At 41.0% G+C, this 20,490-nt stretch overlaps 1 protein-coding gene across 1 annotated transcript; it reads left to right on the forward strand.

Moving 5' to 3' along the window:
• Nucleotides 1-4,207: 4,207 nt before the first annotated feature.
• LOC124256616 lies at nucleotides 4,208-18,720 on the forward strand. Its single transcript, XM_046690592.1, has 4 exons — nucleotides 4,208-4,299; nucleotides 16,184-16,321; nucleotides 16,714-16,782; nucleotides 18,234-18,720. Exons 1-4 carry the CDS (start codon nucleotides 4,248-4,250, stop codon nucleotides 18,704-18,706), a joined length of 732 nt encoding a protein of 243 aa, XP_046546548.1. The 5' UTR covers nucleotides 4,208-4,247; the 3' UTR covers nucleotides 18,707-18,720.
• Nucleotides 18,721-20,490: the final 1,770 nt, after the last annotated feature.

A 20,490-nucleotide genomic window follows, 5' to 3' on the forward strand; every position in this document is an offset into this window, starting at 1 on the left:
TTATATTTTCTACAAAAGTGTAGACAATTTGTTTTAGACTTGGAAAATTTAAAACCGTTTTCAAGACACCATTTATTTATTTATTTAAACACAATGCAATTGCCGTTCAATAGTATGCATATTTTTACCACGACAAGAAATATTAAACTCATCCACAAAAAGTGATCCATCAATTGAATCGTTTAAAACCTTGGATAAACTGTTGATCTTGATACTACATAAAGTTACATACAAAATACTGCCTTGAGGGACACCCTGATCCTGATTGTAATGATCAGACAGGGTTGAACCCACTCGGACTTGAATTTGCCTGTCTTTTAAAAACTGTGATATAAAAAGAGGCAAACGGCCTCTCAAACCGAAATCATGTAAATCCTTCAAAATGCCATGCTTCCAGGTCGTATCATAAGCTTCCTCAAGATCAAAGAAAATTGATACAGCATGTTGTTAATTTTACGATTGCATTTTTAACAAAGGATTATAAGCGTACCAAACGATCAATGGTACTGCGATTTTTCCTGAAACCACATTGAATATTGGTTATAAGGTTATTGGTTTCAAGATACCAAGTTAATCTATTATTCACCATACGTTACATGGTTTTACAAACACAGCTAGTTAGAGAGATCGGTCTGTTATTCGACGGATCAGTATGATCCCTGCCAGGTTTTGGTATTGGGACTACAATGGCATTACGCCATGAAGGAGGAAATTCTCCAGACGTCCATATTTGGTCAAATATATCAAAAAGTGTCATCAGACATGGTTCCGGTAAGTGTTTCAGTAGCTGGTAATGAATATTGTCATCACCCGATGCAGTGTCATGAGCTTACTCAAGAGCAGTATGTAGCTCATGTAATGAAAACACTTCATTATAATCCTCACCGTTGTTTGATTCGAAATTAAGTTTTGTCTTTTCCTGTTGTTTCTGATATCTCTGAAACTCAGGGACATAATTTGCCGATGATGAAGTTTTGGCAAGAGTTTCGCCAATTTTATTTGCAATGTTGCATTTGTCAGTTATTAAATTGTCACCATCTTTAAGATGATGAACAGCAGATTTGGAGCCTTTGCCTTTTATTCTCTGAACCATGTTCCACACCTTAGACAGAATTAATTTTGGAGACATAGTTTCTCCAAGATTGGCGCTTGTTTTGCTTATATGCCCGTCGTGCCTGGGCACTGGTAATGTTAACATTGTTCAAATTATGAACAGTAGGATGTCGGCGAAAATATTTTCTGCCTTCTTCCTACATTTCCTGGCTTGTTTGCATTCATTGTTAAACCATGGTTTACCAATGTGAGGATTTGCAGAGGACTTAGGAATTGTTTGGTCAGCAATTTCATTCAGTTCAGCGGAAAACAGCTGTATTGGATCTGATACATTATTAAAGTTGTCCGGTATTATTTTGTCCACACGCATTATTTCAAATAAGGACCAGTTGGCCTTGGAGAAATTCCACCGTGATGAAGGTGGATCGCTTTCAGGACTGTAGGGAAGTGATCGCTTCCACAAAGGTCATCATGAACAGACCATTCAAACTCGTTGTAAACATTAGCATCTGCGAGGGACAGATCAAGTGAAGAATAGGTTCCTGTAGCAGGGTGCAAATAGGTGCTCGATTCATCATTAAACACACATAAATTATTATCAGAAATATAATCTTCAATTACCTTACTTACCTTTATTGCTTGTACTTGTACTGCCCCACAGAGGGTTGTGCCCGTTCAGATCGCCCATGATAATACAGGGCTTAGGTAGTTGTTCATATAGATTCTGAAGATCAGATTGTCGAAGAGCAGATGAAGGTGGAATGTACAGTGAGCATAGGGTAAATGCAATTTGCAAAGTAAGGCGAATAGCTACAGCTTGAAGATTAGTTTTCAGGTGAACGTCACTATGAATGATATTATTTCTGACTAGTATAGTAGCACCTCCAGTTGCTTTATCTCCTGGAGGAGAAAATGAGTGATGACACTTGTACTGCCTTAACTCAAATGTATCAGTATGTTTGAGATTCGTTTCTTGTAGACAGAATGCTGACGGTTTAAAATCCTGGATTAACAATTGTATTTCATTAAAATTATTTAGTTCTCTGCAATTCCATTGAATTATATTTGATAAGTGACTCATGGTGGTTCAGTGGGTAATCTCTCACGCGGACGTGATGGAGAAGAACTCCTCACAGAACTCTGTGATGATGGAGTTATGACCATGTCTAGAGCACTGTAGGTGTTCTGGACAGGCACCTCTGACTGAGAGGAATTCCTGGACGATTGTTTCCTGTTTAACATCCTTTTTTCACGTTTTGTTATATTAGTAGCTGCTGCTTGTTGTGGGATTTGTTGTGACGGCGTCTGACTCTCTGCCTGGGATGTTGAAGGTGCCTGAGATGTTTGACTGTCAGTTGGATCTTGCTCGATGACTGGTGTAGTTGGCATGGGGCGAACAGATTTGACCCATGTCAACTCTGTTTGACATGATGTAGATGAAATCTGATTTGACCGTGTGACAGCAGCGGAAAAGTTTAGTGTTGATGGAGTAGCTGATTGAGTTATCAGTTTTTTAGCCTCTCCAAAGGAAATGTTTTGTTCATACTTAAGTTTAAGGATTTTTTATTCTGTTTGCCAAACAGGACCTAGTTTTGAGGATGCCAAATGTTGGCCATCACAGTTTACACATTTGAGTGCTTGTTGGCAATCAGGATTCTCATGATTGTCACCGCAGCGTTGGCAAACCGTATCACGAGTGCAGTTCTTGGAGCCACGGCCAAACTTCTGACATCTAAAGCACCGGAGTGGATTGGGGACATACACCTCCACTCCGATGTTGACATAACCAGCTTTGATTGACTGTGGTATTGTGGACCGCGCAAAAGTGAACAAGTAGGTATTTGTTTGTTCAATGGTTGAATCTGACCTTTTTCTGGTGAAACGTTTCACCGAAGACACTCCTTGAACTTTCAATTCTGCTGCTATGTCTTGTTCCGACATGTCGGACAAGGAACAATGGCTCTGCAGGAGTTAAGAAACACTGGCTGTATGGCAAGAAGAACAACTTCAGCTTTTCCTCTCTGTCGAGCAGTACTGAGCAAACTGTTAGATTTTGTTAGTGTTAAAGGAACTGGACCTGTTGCGATCACTACCAGTTTATGGCTATTTTGCATTTTGTCGCCAACAGTTCTGTTTCTGCAGAAGTACAAGACTCTTTATCCTCTGACGCGACATTTTGAATCTACACTCGCAAATGCCAGAAACCAGGTCGAATCTTGACGAACGCACGTGCAGAACGTGTTTCGCGCCGGTCATCCGACCGCTGTGCCTCCGTCGGTAAAGACGTCAACGTGGACACATAACAACGTGGTTGTTTCTTAAAGAACCATTTCAAGAGATGGTTTCTAAACAACCATCAAGCTACACACAAGTCGACTGTGATACACCGCAGATCAGCATCGATATGGGATCACATAGATCAGCATCGATATGGAATCACATAGATCAACATTGATATAGGATCATATAGATCAGCATCTATATGGAATCACATAGATCAGTCTCTATATGGGATCATATAGATCACAATCGAGATGGGATTACATAGATCACCATCGATATGGGATCACATAGATTAACATTGATATGGGATCACATAGATCAGTCTTGATCAATATCGACGATACCAGATTGACGTTTGGCAGGCAGCTCATTTTGTTCCATGTAGTAACCTTGCGGGGAAGTATTGCTTCACTGAGTGGTACCTGGAATACAAGGGATACATCGGATTAATTTACCCGAGCAACGCAAATACGTTTAACTTTTGAACACTTGAAACCCCGATCCCCGAGCCATAATGACCAACCATCAACGACAAACGTGTGCGGAGCTTGAAAGGAATACCTTATACAATATCTTGTCACCAGGCCCTATAACTATGGAGGCTCAGAACGTGTCAGCAACCTCTTGTATATCAACACGAGCTACTCATTTGTTCATCTCGTGTTTACAGGAGCATTGAGAGTACAAAGATAAATTCAGAAACGTCAACCCTGTTGTTTAGGATTATATACTTTATCTATATGTATATTCAGCACTTTTTGGCTGGGCAAATATCTACAAACTCTTAATGTGCATTAAACACTTGAAAACAATTTGGAAAGAAGAATTCTTAAACAACTAACACGTGACACACCCGTGAAGAGAGTGTATATATAACCACAACCACATGGGTTTGTATTCAGACTGCAATCATGAAGCTAACGCTGTATGCTGCTGTCATCGTCCTGGCTGGGATAGTCACAGGTATGTGTTCATGTGTTCACGGTTAGATCATCGATTCTCTAGTTTTCCTAAAGGTCATGAAAGTCTCACCCTCAACTATAGTGGAGAGTTATCGGAACGTATACCCTGGAGATTATCGAGGATATGAAAGTCACCTTTGTCAATAATTAGTATATAATTCGTCTTAACTGACATAACCTTCACAAATGAATCTGCGGGTTAGTATATGACGTGCCCTGATTTGAATGAAGCATTTTGTTATATGAATGGTGTCAATCTGCGTTATGAACAATCATGTTTTTATGTCAAAGGTGTCCACCTGCGATATGAACAATCATGTTGTTGTGTCAATTGTGTCCAACTGCGATATGAACAATCATGTTGTTGTGTCAATGGTGTCCACCTGCGCTATGAACAATCATGTTGTTGTGTCAGTGGTGTCCACCTTCGATATCAATAATCATGTCGTTGTGTCAATGGTGTCTAGATGCGATATGAACAACCATGTTGTTGTGTCAATGGTGTCTAGATGCGTTATGAACAATTATGTTGTTGTGTCAATGGTGTCCATCTGCGATATGAAGAATCATGTTGTTGTGTCACTGGTGTCCATCTGCGATATGAACAATCATGTTGTTGTGTCAATGGTGTCCACCTGCGCTTTGAACAATCATGTTGTTGTGTCAGTGGTGTCTAGATGCTTTATGAACAATTATGTTGTTGTGTCAATGGCGTCCACCTGTGACATGTACATCCATTTTGTTATATCAGTGGTGTCTAGATGGCATATGAACAAACATGTTGTTGTGTCATTGGTGTCCACCTGCGATATGAACAATCATGTTGTGTCAATGGTGTCCACCTCCGATATGTACATCCATGTTGTTATGTCAGTGGTGTCTAGATGCGATATTAAAAATCATGTTGTTGTGTCAATGGTGTCTAACTGCGATATGGACAATAAGGTTGTTGTGTCAATTGTGTCCAAAGACAATATGAACAATCAGGTTGTTGTGTCAATGCTGTCCATCTGCGATATGAACAATCATGTTGTTATGTCAATGGTGTCCACCTGCGATATGAACAACCATGATGTTATGTCAATGGTGTCCACCTGCGATATGAACAACCATGTTGTTGTGTCAATGGTGTCTAGATGCGATATGTACAATCAAGCTGTTGTGTCAATGATGTCCATCAACGATATTAACAATCATGTTGTTATGTCAATGATGTCCACCTGCGATGAGAACAATCATGTTGTTATGTCAGTGGTGTCTAGGTGCGATATGAACAATCATGTTGTTGTGTCAGTGGTGTCCACCTGCTCTTTGAACAACCATGTTGTTGTGTAAATGGTGTCCACCTGTGACATATACATCCATTTTGTTATGTCAGTGGAGTCTAGATGGAATATGAACAAACATGTTGTTGTGTCATTGGTGTCCACCTGCGATATGAACAATCATGTTGTGTCAATGGTGCCCACCTGTGACATGTACATCCATTTTGTTATGTCAGTGGTGTCTAGATGGAATATGAACAAACATGTTGTTGAGTCAATGGTGTCCACCTGTGATATGAACAATGATGTTGTGTCAATGGTGCCCACCTGTGACATGTACATCCATTTTGTTATGTCAGTGGTGTCTAGATGGAATATGAACAAACATGTTGTTGAGTCATTGGTGTCCACCTCCGATATTTACATCCATGTTGTTATGTCAGTGGTGTCTAGATGCGATATTAACAATCATGTTGTTGTGTCAATGGTGTCCACCTCCGATATGAACAACAATGTTGTGATGTCAATGGACTCAACCTGCGATATGAACAACCATGTTGTTATGTCAGTGGTGTCTATATGCGATATGAACAATCATGTTGTTGTGTCAATGGTGTCCACCTGCGATATGAACAACCATGTTGTTATGTCAATGGTGTCTAGATGCGATATGAACAATCATCCTGTTGTGTCAATGGTGTCCACCTCCGATAAGTACATCCATGTTGTTATGTCAGTGGTGTTTAGATGTGATATTAACAAGCATGTTTTTTTGTCAATGGTGTCCAACTGCGATATGGCCAATCAGGTTGTTGTGTCAATTGTGTCCAACTGCAATATGAAAAATCAGGCTGTTGTGTCAATAGTGTCCATCTGCGATATGAACAATCATGTTGTCATGTCAATGGTGTCTAGAGGCGATATTTACATCCATGTTGTTATGTCAGTGGTGTCTAGATGCGATATGAACCAGCATGTTGTTGTGTCAATGGTGTCCACCTGTGATATGAACAATGATGTTGTGTCAATGGTGCCCACCTGTGACATGTACATCCATTTTGTTATGTCAGTGGTGTCTAGATGGAATATGAACAAACATGTTGTTGAGTCATTGGTGTCCACCTCCGATATTTACATCCATGTTGTTATGTCAGTGGTGTCTAGATGCGATATTAACAATCATGTTGTTGTGTCAATGGTGTCCACCTCCGATATGAACAACAATGTTGTGATGTCAATGGACTCAACCTGCGATATGAACAACCATGTTGTTATGTCAGTGGTGTCTATATGCGATATGAACAATCATGTTGTTGTGTCAATGGTGTCCACCTGCGATATGAACAACCATGTTGTTATGTCAATGGTGTCTAGATGCGATATGAACAATCATCCTGTTGTGTCAATGGTGTCCACCTCCGATAAGTACATCCATGTTGTTATGTCAGTGGTGTTTAGATGTGATATTAACAAGCATGTTTTTTTGTCAATGGTGTCCAACTGCGATATGGCCAATCAGGTTGTTGTGTCAATTGTGTCCAACTGCAATATGGAAAATCAGGCTGTTGTGTCAATAGTGTCCATCTGCGATATGAACAATCATGTTGTCATGTCAATGGTGTCTAGAGGCGATATTTACATCCATGTTGTTATGTCAGTGGTGTCTAGATGCGATATTAACCAGCATGTTGTTGTGTCAATGGTGTCCACCTGCGATATGAACAACCATGTTGTTATGTCAATGGTGTCTAGATGCGATATTTACATCAATGTTGTTATGTCAATGGTGTCTAGATGCTATATGAACATCCACGTTCTTGTGTCAATGGTGTCCACCTGCGGTATGAACAATCATGTTGTTGTGTCAATGGTGTCCATCGCGCTATGAAAAATCATGTTGTTGTGTCAATGGTGTCCACCTGTGATATGAACAATCATGTTGTTGTGTCAATGGTGTCCACCTGCGATATGAACAATCATGTTGTTGTGTCAAAGGTGTCCACCTTCGATGTGTACATCCATGTTATTATCTCATGGTGTCCACCTGCGATATGAACAATCATGTTCTCGTGTTAATGGTGTCCACCTGCGATATCAACAACTATGATGTTGCGTCAATGGTGTCCATCTGCGATGTGAACAATCATGTTGTTATGTCAGTGGTGCCTAGAAGCAATATGGACAACCATGTTCCTATCTCAATGGTGTCCACCTGCGATATGAACAATCATGTTGTTGTGTCAATGGTGTCCAACTGCCAGTTGAACAATCATGTTGTTATGTCAGTGGTGTCCAGCTGCGATATGAACAATCATGTTATTGTGTCAATGGTGTACACCTGCCATATAAACAATCATGTTGTTGTGTCATGATGTCCACCTGCGATATGAACAATCATGTTGTTCTGTCATGGTGTCCACCTGCGATATGAACAATAATGTTGTTTTGTAATGGTGTCCACCTCCGATATGTACATCCATGTTGTTATGTCATGGTGTCCACCTGCGATATGAACAATCATGTTGTTCTGTCATGGTGTCCACCTGCGATATGAACCATAATGTTGTTTTGTTAATGGTGTCCACCTCCGATATGTACATCCATGTTGTTATGTCATGGTGTCCACCTGCGATATGAACAATCATGTTGTTATGTCATGGTGTCCACCTGCGATATGAACTATAATGTCGTTGTGTCAATGGTGTTCACCTGCGTTATGAACAATCATGTTGTTGTGTCAGTGGTGTCCACCTGGGATATGAACTACCATGTTGTTGTGTCAATGGTGTCCACCTGCGATATGAACAATCATGTTTTTTGTGTCAATGGTGGCCACCTGCGATATGTACATCCATGTTGTTATGTCATGGTGTCCACCTGCGATAAGAACAATCATGTTGTTGTGTCAGTGGTGTCCACCTGCGATATGAACAATCATGTTGATGTGTCAATGGTGTCCACCTGCGATATGAACAATCATGTTGTTGTGTCAATGGTGTCCATCTGCCATATGAACAATCATGTTGTTATGTCAATGGTGTCTAGAGGCGATATTTACATCCATGTTGTTATGTCAGTGGTGTCTAGATGCGATATGAACCAGCATGTTGTTGTGTCAATGGTGTCCACCTGTGATATGAACAATGATGTTGTGTCAATGGTGCCCACCTGTGACATGTACATCCATTTTGTTATGTCAGTGGTGTCTAGATGGAATATGAACAAACATGTTGTTGAGTCATTGGTGTCCACCTCCGATATTTACATCCATGTTGTTATGTCAGTGGTGTCTAGATGCGATATTAACAATCATGTTGTTGTGTCAATGGTGTCCACCTGCGATATGAACAACCATGTTGTTGTGTCAATGGTGTCCACCTGCGATATGTACAACCATGTTGTTATGTCAGTGGTGTCTATATGCGATATGAACAATCATCATGTTGTTGTGTCAATGGTGTCCACCTGCGATATGAACAACCATGTTGTTATGTCAATGGTGTCTAGATGCGATATGAACAATCATCCTGTTGTGTCAATGGTGTCCACCTCCGATAAGAACAATCATGTTGTTATGTCAGTGGTGTTTAGATGTGATATTAACAAGCATGTTTTTGTCAATGGTGTCCAACTGCGATATGAACAATCATGTTGTTGTGTCAATGGTGTCCACCTGCGATATGAAAAATCATGTTGTTGTGTCAATGGTGTCCACCTGCGATATGAACAATCATGTTGTCATGTCAATGGTGTCTAGAGGCGATATTTACATCCATGTTGTTATGTCAGTGGTGGCGATGCGATATGAACATCCATGTTGTTTGTCAATGGTGTCCACCTGCGATATGAACAAACCATGTTGTTATGTCAATCAATGGTGTCTGCGATGCGATATTTACATCAATGTTGTTATGTCAATGGTGTCTAGATGCTATATGAACATTCATGTTCTTGTGTCAATGGTGTACACCTGCGGTATGAACAATCATGTTGTTGTGTCAATGGTGTCCACCTGCTATGAACAATCATGTTGTTGTGTCAATGGTGTCCACCTGCGATATGAACAATCATGTTGTTGTGTCAATGGTGTCCACCTGCGATATGAACAATCATGTTGTTGTGTCAATGGTGTCCAGATGCGATATGTACATCCATGTTGTTATGTCAATGGTGTCCACCTGCGATATGAACAATCATGTTCTCGTGTTAATGGTGTCACCTGCGATATGTATGATGTTGCGTCAATGGTGTCCATCTGTGAACAATCATGTTGTTATGTCAGTGGTGCCTAGAAGCAATATGGACAACCATGTTGTTGTGTCAATGGTGTCCACCTGCGATATGAACAATCATGTTGAACAATCAATGGTGTTGTGCCAGTGTGAACAATCATGTTGTTATGTCCAGTGGTGTCCAGCTGCGATATGAACAATCATGTTATTGTGTCAATGGTGTACACCTGCCATATAAACAATCATGTTGTTATGTCATGATGTCCACCTGCGATATGAACAATCATGTTGTTTGTTGTGTCAATGATATGAACCATAATGTTGTTTTGTTAATGGTGTCCACCTCCGATATGTACATCCATGTTGTTATGTCATGGTGTCCACCTGCGATATGAACAATCATGTTGTTGTGTCATGGTGTCCACCTGCGATATGAACAATAATGTTGTTTTGTTAATGGTGTCCACCTGCGATATGTACATCCATGTTGTTATGTCATGGTGTCCACCTGCGATATGAACAATCATGTTGTTATGTCATGGTGTCCACCTGCGATATGAACAATGATGTTGTTGTGTCAATGGTGTTCACCTGCGATATGAACAATCATGTTGTTGTGTCAATGGTGTCCACCTGCGATATGAACTACCATGTTGTTGTGTCAATGGTGTCCTCCTGCGATATGAACAATCATGTTTTTGTGTCAATGGTGTCCACCTGCGATATGTACATCCATGTTGTTATGTCATGGTGTCCACCTGCGATAGAACAATCATGTTGTTGTGTCAGTGGTGTCCACCTGCGATATGAACAATCATGTTGTTGTGTCAATGGTGTCCACCTGCGATATGAACAATCATGTTGTTGTGTCAATGGTGTCCAACTGCCATATGAACAATCATGTTGTTATGTCAATGGTGTCCACCTGCGATATGAACAATCATGTTGTTGTGTTAATGGTGTTCACCTGCGATATCAATAATCATGTTATTGTGTGTTGTGTCAGTGGTGTACACCTGCCATATAAACAATCATGTTGTTGTGTCAATGGTGTCCACCTGCGATATGTACATCCGTGTTGTAATGTCATGATTTCCACACGCGATATGAACAATAATGTTTTTGTGTCAATGATCTCCACCTGCGATATGAACAATCATGTTTTTGTGTCAATGGTGTCCACCTGCGATATGTACATCCATGTTGTTATCTCATGGTGTCCACCTGCGATATGAACAATCATGTTGTTGTGTCAATGGTGTCCACCTGCGATATGAACAATCATGTTGTTGTGTCAATGGTGTCCACCTGCGATATGTACATCCATGTTGTTGTGTCAATGGTGTCCACCTGCGATATGAACAATCATGTTGTTGTGTCAATGGTGTCCACCTGCGATATGAACAACCATGTTGTTGTGTCAATGGTGTCCACCTGCGATATGTACATCCATGTTGTTATGTCATGGTGTCCACCTGCGATATGAACAATCATGTTGTTATGTCAGTGGTGTCTAGATGCGATATGGACAACCATGTTCTTGTGTCAATGGTGTCCACCTGCGATATGAACAATCATGTTGTTGTGTCAATGGTGTCCACCTGCGATATGGAAAATCATGTTGTTGTGTCATGGTGTCCACTTGCGATATGAAAAGTCATGTTGTTATGTCAATAATGTCTAGGTGCGATATGAACAACCATGTTCATGTGTCGATGGTGCCTAGAGCCGATATGAACAATTATGTTGTTGTGTCAATGGTGTCCATCAGCGATATGAACAATCATGTTGTTGTGTCAGTGATCTCCACCTGCGATATGAACAATCATGTCTATTTGTCAATGGTGTCCACCTGCGATATGTACATCCATGTGTCAATCAACCTGCATGGTGTCATGTTTGTTGTGTCACCCTGCGATATGAACAATCATGTTGTTGTGTCAATGGTGTCCACCTGCGATATGAACAATCATGTTGTTGTGTCAATGGTGTCCACCTGCGATATGAACAATCATGTTCTTGTGTTAATGGTGTCCACCTGCGATATGAACAACCATGATGTTGCGTCAATGGTGTCCATCTGCGACGTGAACTATCATGTTGTTATGTCAGTAGTGTCTAGATGCGATATGAACAATCATGTCCTTGTGTCAGTGGTGTCTTCCTGCGATAAGAACAATCATGTTGTCATGTCAATGGTGTCCACCTGGGATTTGAACAATCATGTTGTTGTGTTAATGGTGTCCATCTGCGATGTGAACAATCATGTTGTTATGTCAGTTGTGTCTAGAAGCAATATGGACAACCATGTTCCTGTGTCAATGGTGTCCACCTGCGATATGAACGATCATGTTGTTGTGTCAATGGTGTCCAACTGCCAGTTGAACAATCATGTTGTTATGTCAGTGGTGTCCACCTGCAATTTGAGCAATTATGTTGGTGTGTTAAAGGTGTTCACCTTCGATATCAATAATCATGTTATTGTGTCAGTGGTGTACACCTGCCATATAAACAATCATGTTGTTGTGTCAATGGTGTCCACCTGCGATATGAACAATCATGTTGTTATGTCATGGTTGTCCACCTGCGATATGAACAATAATGTTGTTGTGTCAATGGTGTCCACCTGCGATATGTACATCCATGTTGTTATGTCATGTTGTTAGGTCATGGTGTCCACCTGCGATAAGAACAGTCATGTTATTATGTCAGTGGAGTCTAGATGCGATATGAACAACCATGTTCTTGTGTCAATCGTGTCCACCTGCGATATGAACAATCATGATGTTGTGTCATTGGTGTCCACCTGCCATATGAACAGTCATGTTGTTATGTTAATGGTGTCCACCTGCAATATCAATAATCATGTTATTGTGTCAGTGGTGTCTAGATGCATTATGAACAACCATGTTCTTGTGTCAATGGTGTCTAGATGCGACATGAACAAATATGTTGTTGTGTCAATGGCGTCCACCTGCCATATGAACAATCATGTTGTTGTGTCAATGTTGTCCACCTGCGATATGAACAATGATTTTGTTGTGTCAAAGGTGTCCACCTTCGATGTCAACTATTATGTTGTTATGTCAGTGGTGTCTAGATGCGATATTTACATCCATGTTGTTATGTCAGTGATGTCTAGAAGGGATATGAACAATCATGTTCTTGTGTCAATGGTGTCCACCTGTGCTATTATGAATCATGTTGTTTTGTCAATGGTGTCCACGTGCGATATGAACAATCATGTTGTTGTGTTAATGGTGTCCACCTTCGATATGTACATCCATGTTGTTATGTCATGGTGTCCACCTGCGATATGAACAATCATGTTGTTGTGTCAATGTTGTCCACCTGCGATATGAAGTACCATGTTGTTGTGTCAATGGTGTCCACCAGCGATATGTACATCCATGTTGTTATGTCATGGTGTCCACCTGCGATGTGAACAATTATGTTCTTGTGTTAATGGTGTCCACCTGCGATATGAACATGTTGTTGTGTCAATGGTGTCCACCTGCGATATGAAGAACCATGTTGTTGTGTTAGTGGTGTCCATCTGCGATATGAACAATCATGTTGTTATTTCAATGGTGTCCAACTGTGATGTGAACAATCATGTTATTATGTCAGTGGTGTCTAGATGCGATATTTACATCCATGTTGTTGTGTCAATGGTGTCCACCTGCGCTATCAAAAATCATGTTGTTGTGTCAATGGTGTCCACCTGCGATATGCAAAATCATGTTGTTGTGTCAATGGTGTCCACTTGCGATATGAAAAGTCATGTTGTTATGTCAATAATGTCCAGATGCGATATGATTGGTGTTCTGCGATGTGAACAATCATGTTGTTGTGTCAATGGTGTCTATGCGATATGAACAATCATGTTGTTGTGTCAATGGTGTCCACCTGCGATATGAACAATCATGTTGTTGTGTCAATGGTGTCCACCTGCGATATGAACAATCATGTTGTTGTGTCAATGGTGTCCACCTGCGATATGAACAATCATGTTGTTATGTGTCAATGGTGTCCACCTGCGATATGAACAATCATGTTGTTGTGTCAATGGTGTCCACCTTTGATATGTACATCCATGTTGTTGTATCATGGTGTCCACCTGCGATATGAACAATCATGTTGTTGTGTCAATGGTGTCCACCTGCGATATGAACAATCATGTTGTTGTGTCAATGGTGTCCACCTGCGATATGTACATCCATGTTGTTATGTCATGGTGTCCACCTGCGATATGAACAATCATGTTGTTGTGTTAATGGTGTCCACCTGCGATATGAACAATCATGTTGTTGTGTCAATGGTGTCCACCTGCGATATGTACATCCATGTTGTTATGTCATGGTGTCCACCTGCGATATGAACAATCATGTTGTTGTGTCAATGGTGTCCACCTGCGATATGAACAACCATGTTGTTGTGTCAATGGTGTCCACCTGCGATATGAACAACCATGTTGTTGTGTCAATGGTGTCCATCTGCGATATGAACAATCATGTTGTTATGTCAATGGTGTCCAACTGCGATGTGAACAATCATGTTATTATGTCAGTGGTGTCTAGATGCGATATTTACATCCATGTTGTTATGTCAATGGTGTCTAAATGCGATATGAACAATCATGTTGTTGTGTCAATGGTGTCCACCTGCGGATATGAACAATCATGTTGTTGTGTCAATGGTGTCCACCTGCGATATGAAAAATCATGTTGTTGTGTCAATGGTGTCCACCTGCGATATGAACAATCATGTTTGTTATGAACAATCATGTTTGTGTCAATGGTGTCCACCTGCGATATGAACAATCATGTTCAATTGTCCACCTGCGTATGAACAATCATGGTGTGTCAATGGTGTCCACCTCTAGATGAACAATATGAACAATCCATGTTGTTATGTCAATGGTGTCCACCTGCGATATGAACAATCATGTTGTCCACCTGCGATATGAACAATGGTGTTGTTATGTCAATGGCGATATATGAACAATCATGTTGTTGTGTCAATGGTGTCCACCTGCGATATGAACAATCATGTTGTTGTGTCAATGTTGTGTCCACCTGCGATATGAACAATCATGTTGTTGTGTCAATGGTGTCCACCTGCGATATGAACAATCATGTTGTTATGTCAATGGTGTCCACCTGCGATATGAACAATCATGTTGTTATGTCAGTGGTGTCTAGATGCGATATGAACAACCATGTTGTTGTGTCAATGGTGTCCAGATGCGATATGAACAATCATGTTGTTGTGTCAATGGTGTCAACCTGCGATATGAACAATCATGTTGTTGTGTCAATGGTGTCCACCTGCGATATGAAAAATCATGTTGTTGTGTCAATGGTGTCCACCTGCGATATGAACAATCATGTTGTTGTGTCAATGGTGTCCACCTGCGATATGAACATCCATGTTGTTGTGTCAATGGTGTCCACCTGCGATATGAACAATGATTTTGTTTTGTCAATGGTGTCCAACTGCGATATGTACATCCTTGTTGTTATATCATGGTGTCCACCTGCGATATGAACAATGATGTTGTTGTCTCAATGATGTTCACCTGCGATATGTACATCAATGTTGTTGTGTCAATGGTGTCTAGATGTGATATGAACAATCATGTTGTTGTGTCAATGGTGTCCATCTACGATATGAACAATCATGTTCTTATGTCAGTGGTGTCTAGATGCGATATTTAGATCCATGTTGTTATCTCAGTGGTGTCTACATGCGATATGAACAACCATGTTCTTGTTGTCATTGGTGTCCAGGTGCGATATGAACAATCAAGTTGTTGTGTCAATGGTGTCCACCTGCGATATGAACAATCATGTTGTTGTGTCAATGGTGTCTAGATGCGATATGAACAGCCATATTGTTGTGTCAATGCAGTCCACCTGCGATATGAACAATCATTTTGTTGAGTCAGTGGTGTCCATCTTCGATATGAAGAATCATGTTGTTGTGTCAATGGTGTCCACCTGCGGTATGGATAATCATGTTGTTGTGTCAATGGTGTCCACCTGCGGTATGGATAATCATGTTGTTGTGTCAATGGTGTCCACCTGCGATATGAACAATCATGTTGTTGTGTCAATGGTGTCTAGATGCGATTTGAACAATCATGTTGTTGTGTCAATGGTGTCCACCTGCGAAATGAACAACCATGGTGTTGTGTCCTTGTAGTTCAACTAAGATATGAACAATTGTTATGTCGAAGTCGATAGGAACAAGTGATGTGACTATGTCAAGGACATATCCTGCTAGTATAAGAACACATCAGGTAGACATATCTGACGCATAATTAAATGTATTGATAAGTTAGAGACGTTCCTACACTGGGTATGATTTGTTTCCTTTGGCACAGCTGCCGCCTTGAATCAAAACAATGCGGACTGCCCCGCCGACCGGAGATTCCTGCATGATCTGAAATCACTCCTGAGGTTACACCTGGGAGAGAAGATTATACCACCTGAAACTGACTCTCCGCATTGGACCGGCTCGGGTAAACGCTTCTGATTTCAGCAAGGTTACTGTACAAACGGAACCAACACTATGATGTCATACTGCATTAACCCGTGAAGGTCCGGGTTAGAATTGATCTTCAGTATCCCATGCTTGTCGTAAGAGGCAACTAACGGGATCGGGTGAACAGGCTCGCTGATGTGGCTGACACATGTCATAGTATCCCAGTTGAGTAGATCGATGCTCATGCTGTTGATCACTGGATTGTCTGGTGCAGAGTCGATTATGTACAGACCGCTGCAATACAACTGGAATGTTGCTGAGTGCGGCATAAAACTTAACTCACTCACTCACTCGTACTGCATTCTTAAACGTCTTTGTATTCGTTTGTATTGAGATCTGAATTTTTTCTTTTGATGCTTTTATTTGGAGCTGGAGGAGCGATTTTCACTCGGTGGGGAAGGACAACATGCCCGAAAGGAAATGATGTCGTGTACGAAGGTAAATACAACCGATTAAATCCTGTTCACATACGTAAGCAAAGCTCGATTTGTTTTGTAGAAACATCGATTGCACGATTCTGCTTATATCGTGAGCATCTGTTTATGAATCACTGTCAACTAGTGACAAACAGGTCTCCGCAAAAAGGGGGACGCACCCTGCCCTACACGTGACACGTCTTACAAACACATGGAAAGGCAAGTCAACTGTTCACCTGAAAAATGTGGGTAACATTTGTTACAAATCAGCATAGGGATTTAGATCGAACATCAGTTTGGTCCCTGATGCGTCAGACTTGGAAATATCTCCCACGTGTCTGCAATTAAACGCTTTGAAAGCTATACTTAGACCTTGAATATTGTAACATTGATCAAAGAACTTCTGAGCATGGAGATGTGGCTAACATGAAATTCAAGTGTGAGTCAGTTGAAAAATGCAGCAATGTCCCCGTGTTTGAATCATTAGGTTGAATACCGGATAGGACATTTTTACCTTAGTCCGAACACCCGGTGTTATAGGTTTCAGTGACACATTCCTACAACTGTTGCCGCTATTTACGTTGTTCCCGTTCATTCTCTTACGTTGGTGTTTTGAAATGTTGCTATTTTGTAATATACCTAGGACGTCATTAAAATGTAAACATTTTCTCCTCTCATTTCTAACTCACTCCTCAAATCTTACACATAATAGGGGCGGAGGGGTAGCCTTGTGTTTAAAGCATTAGCTCGTCACGCCGGTGACCCGGGTTCTATGAAGACTTGGGTACAATGAATGAGGCCCATTGCTGGTGTCCCACGCCGTGATATCGCTGGAATATTGCTAAAAGCGGCGTAAAATCAAACTCACTCACTCATGATCACTAACACATAATCACGTTGTTTCTATGGAATTCCAAAGTCTATCGTGCAATGAAGTGCATTACCAATGGGATAGATTCTTGTACAAAAACAGATGGTGGTGATGTCAAAATGTCTACTTCATATCTTGTGTATTTAAACGAAAACTGCTACACTGGAACTTGAAAAATTACAGCAATCCACAATTTTAAAAACAGAATAATTCCTTTCATTGAGAGGAACATATGCACTATTGAATATGAAAACAAGAGAACGTTGAATTATCCATTGCTTTTCTGTTTTCAACCAAGGACTGACTTACTGAGTATGGTTTTACACCGCAAAATCAAAATCACAGAGGGGGACACCAGAAATGGGTTTCAAAGAATGTTGGGAATCGAACCCGGGCCTTCGACGTGACGAGCGAACGCTTTAACCACTAGACCACCTCACCGCCCATTTGACCAAGGATGTCAAATGGTTACATCATGTGAAGAAATACTATGGCAGTTCAGTCAGTATTCATCCTCATCATTATCATCGTCATCATCAATATTATTAATTACGGTCAGAATGGTACCCATATCTCAATAAGTATGGTTGGACTAATTTCAGGTTATGCCGGTGGAAGCAATTACCAGGCGAAAGGGGGTCCGGGAACAACGCTGTGCCTCCCCGAAGCACCCATTTACGAAAAGTATACTAGTGAAGCATCAGAAAGCTATATCTTTGGCACTGAGTATCAAACAGATACAGCGAACGCTCCTCTACACCGGCTGTTTCAAGACGATGTCCCGTGTGTGGTGTGCCAGAGTCACCACAGAACAAGTGCCATCATGGTCCCTGCCAGGAACGAGTGTTTTCCTGGTTGGCATCTGGAATACAAGGGCTATCTGTTTGGCGGCCCTACTGAACATACTGGTTCCAGCGATTATGTCTGTGTAGATGGTGAAGCAGAGGCAATCCCTGGAGGTAAAGCAAACACAAACGGCCATCTCTTGTACCTGATCGACGCCAAATGTGGTGCCCTGAAATGCCCCCCTTATGTCGATGCCTGGGAGTTGACGTGTGCCCTTTGCACAAAATAAAAATGTCCAAAAAGTGTGTGTTTTTTCAAATTATTTATACGGCAGTGTATTGGCAGAAACATTTCACTTCGACATTTTGGGAGCTGAAATGTTGAACCGTGACTGTTGCAGATTCTACGATATACATGCTGCATTATATTTCGAAGACAGTGTAGCCGGTCAACGCAGCCATAAAGGAAAGTTTCCGCGTTTTCTCGTATTTGTAAATCATTATCGAAGGGGAACATCATTCATGAACGCAGTTTCGTGTAGACACTATTTTAACTCATTAATTGCTAGCGAAACTTGTTAAATAGTATACATCCACTATCCATGAACACAACGGAAAATGTATGGGTTTAAACGCATATACTGTTTAACCGATTATACCGCTTTTAGGACTGGCTGTCGATACAGATAACAGAGATTGATATTCGTGAACTATATATCGATCGATTATCGGTTAATATCGAGCAAAAAAAATTTCAGCAAAAATGTCTGAAAGAAATGAATATATTTCACATCACTGGTGAGTGGTTAAATGTTTTTGCATGGATTAATACCGCATCCTGAACATAATTTATATCCAGACCCTGAATAAAGTCCTGAAACTGCAGATTGTGTGAGAAAACCTTTTGAAAAGTAAATGTACGATAATTTTCATATCGATAATCATAGATCATTTTTCCTGTGGACGATATATCCAATTATCGATAATTTTAGCCAGTCCATTCTTACTGACTTGGTTGACACGCCATAGAGTCCCAAATGCGTAGATCGATGCTCATGCTGTTGATCACTGGATTGTCTGGTCCCAAACTCGATTAATTAAATACCACAACCATATAGGTTGAGAATTGCTGAGTGCGGCGTTAAAAAGCATGCGTCGACATGCCTAAAACGGGGACACCGTTTTATATATCATCAGTTACTGTACATTCACTTACGGTTTCAGTGTTCGGTACGTATGTACCTACACAATGTAAACAAATGGCGTGTGGAAACGCGCGTTTCAAAACCTTGGCCTCTCAAAAGGGAGATAACATACACCGAGCTACATGTGCTCGAGTGAATGGACAGACGATTCGTAATTGGATTCACAGATGGAACCTGCATGCCCGACGGCCATGTGTTATGGTACGGTTGACATTACAGCAAGACGTCGTTGGTCAAAAGCGACAGCGCTGGATTTAATCGTCGTTGGGGAAACGGTATGTTTTGGGATGACTCAATGTTTAGTTTCCAGTGTGGCTTAGATGAAATGAGCGGTTTCATGCCGTTTAACGTTATACAGAACAATGTTTTTGACGTGGTTCAGTAATGGTGTAGGGATGGATCACTGTGATTAGCAGAAAACCTTTCGAGGTTATTCACGTGCGTGACACTTTGGATGTCTGCTACCGTGACAACATCCGGGAGACACACCTGGTGCCATCCGCACGCCGACATGAACGTCGTTTTGTGTTTCAGGATGAAAACGTCAGAAAGGGCACGTATGGTTATGTACGTCCGACAGAAGACCATACCCACCTTACCATGGCTGTCACATAGGTATATCAGGGATACCATTGCCGTATGATACGGTTAATGACGGAATTAACGGACCAGCATAGATGTTTGATCACAAAGTTCAACATCGATATGTTATCACATAGTTCAACACAGATATGGGATCACATAGTTCACCATCGATATGGGATCACATAGTTCAACATCGATATGGGATCACATAGTTCAACATCGATATGGGATCACATAGTTCAACATCGATATGGGATCACATAGTTCAACATCGATATGGGATC

The sequence above is a fragment of the Haliotis rubra genome, unplaced genomic scaffold (assembly GCF_003918875.1).
Source record: "Haliotis rubra isolate DU_JTF1 unplaced genomic scaffold, ASM391887v1 Scf1163, whole genome shotgun sequence".
NCBI classification, from domain to species: Eukaryota; Metazoa; Mollusca; class Gastropoda; order Lepetellida; family Haliotidae; genus Haliotis; species Haliotis rubra.

Coding starts and splice junctions, on each gene's coding strand:
- LOC124256616 (XM_046690592.1), top strand. CDS start 4,248: ATGAAGCTAACGCTGTATGCTGCTGTCATCGTCCTGGCTGGGATAGTC. Junction 4,300..16,183: donor CCTGGCTGGGATAGTCACAG/GTATGTGTTCAT, acceptor CCTTTGGCACAG/CTGCCGCCTTGAATCAAAAC. Junction 16,783..18,233: donor AAATGATGTCGTGTACGAAG/GTAAATACAACC, acceptor GACTAATTTCAG/GTTATGCCGGTGGAAGCAAT.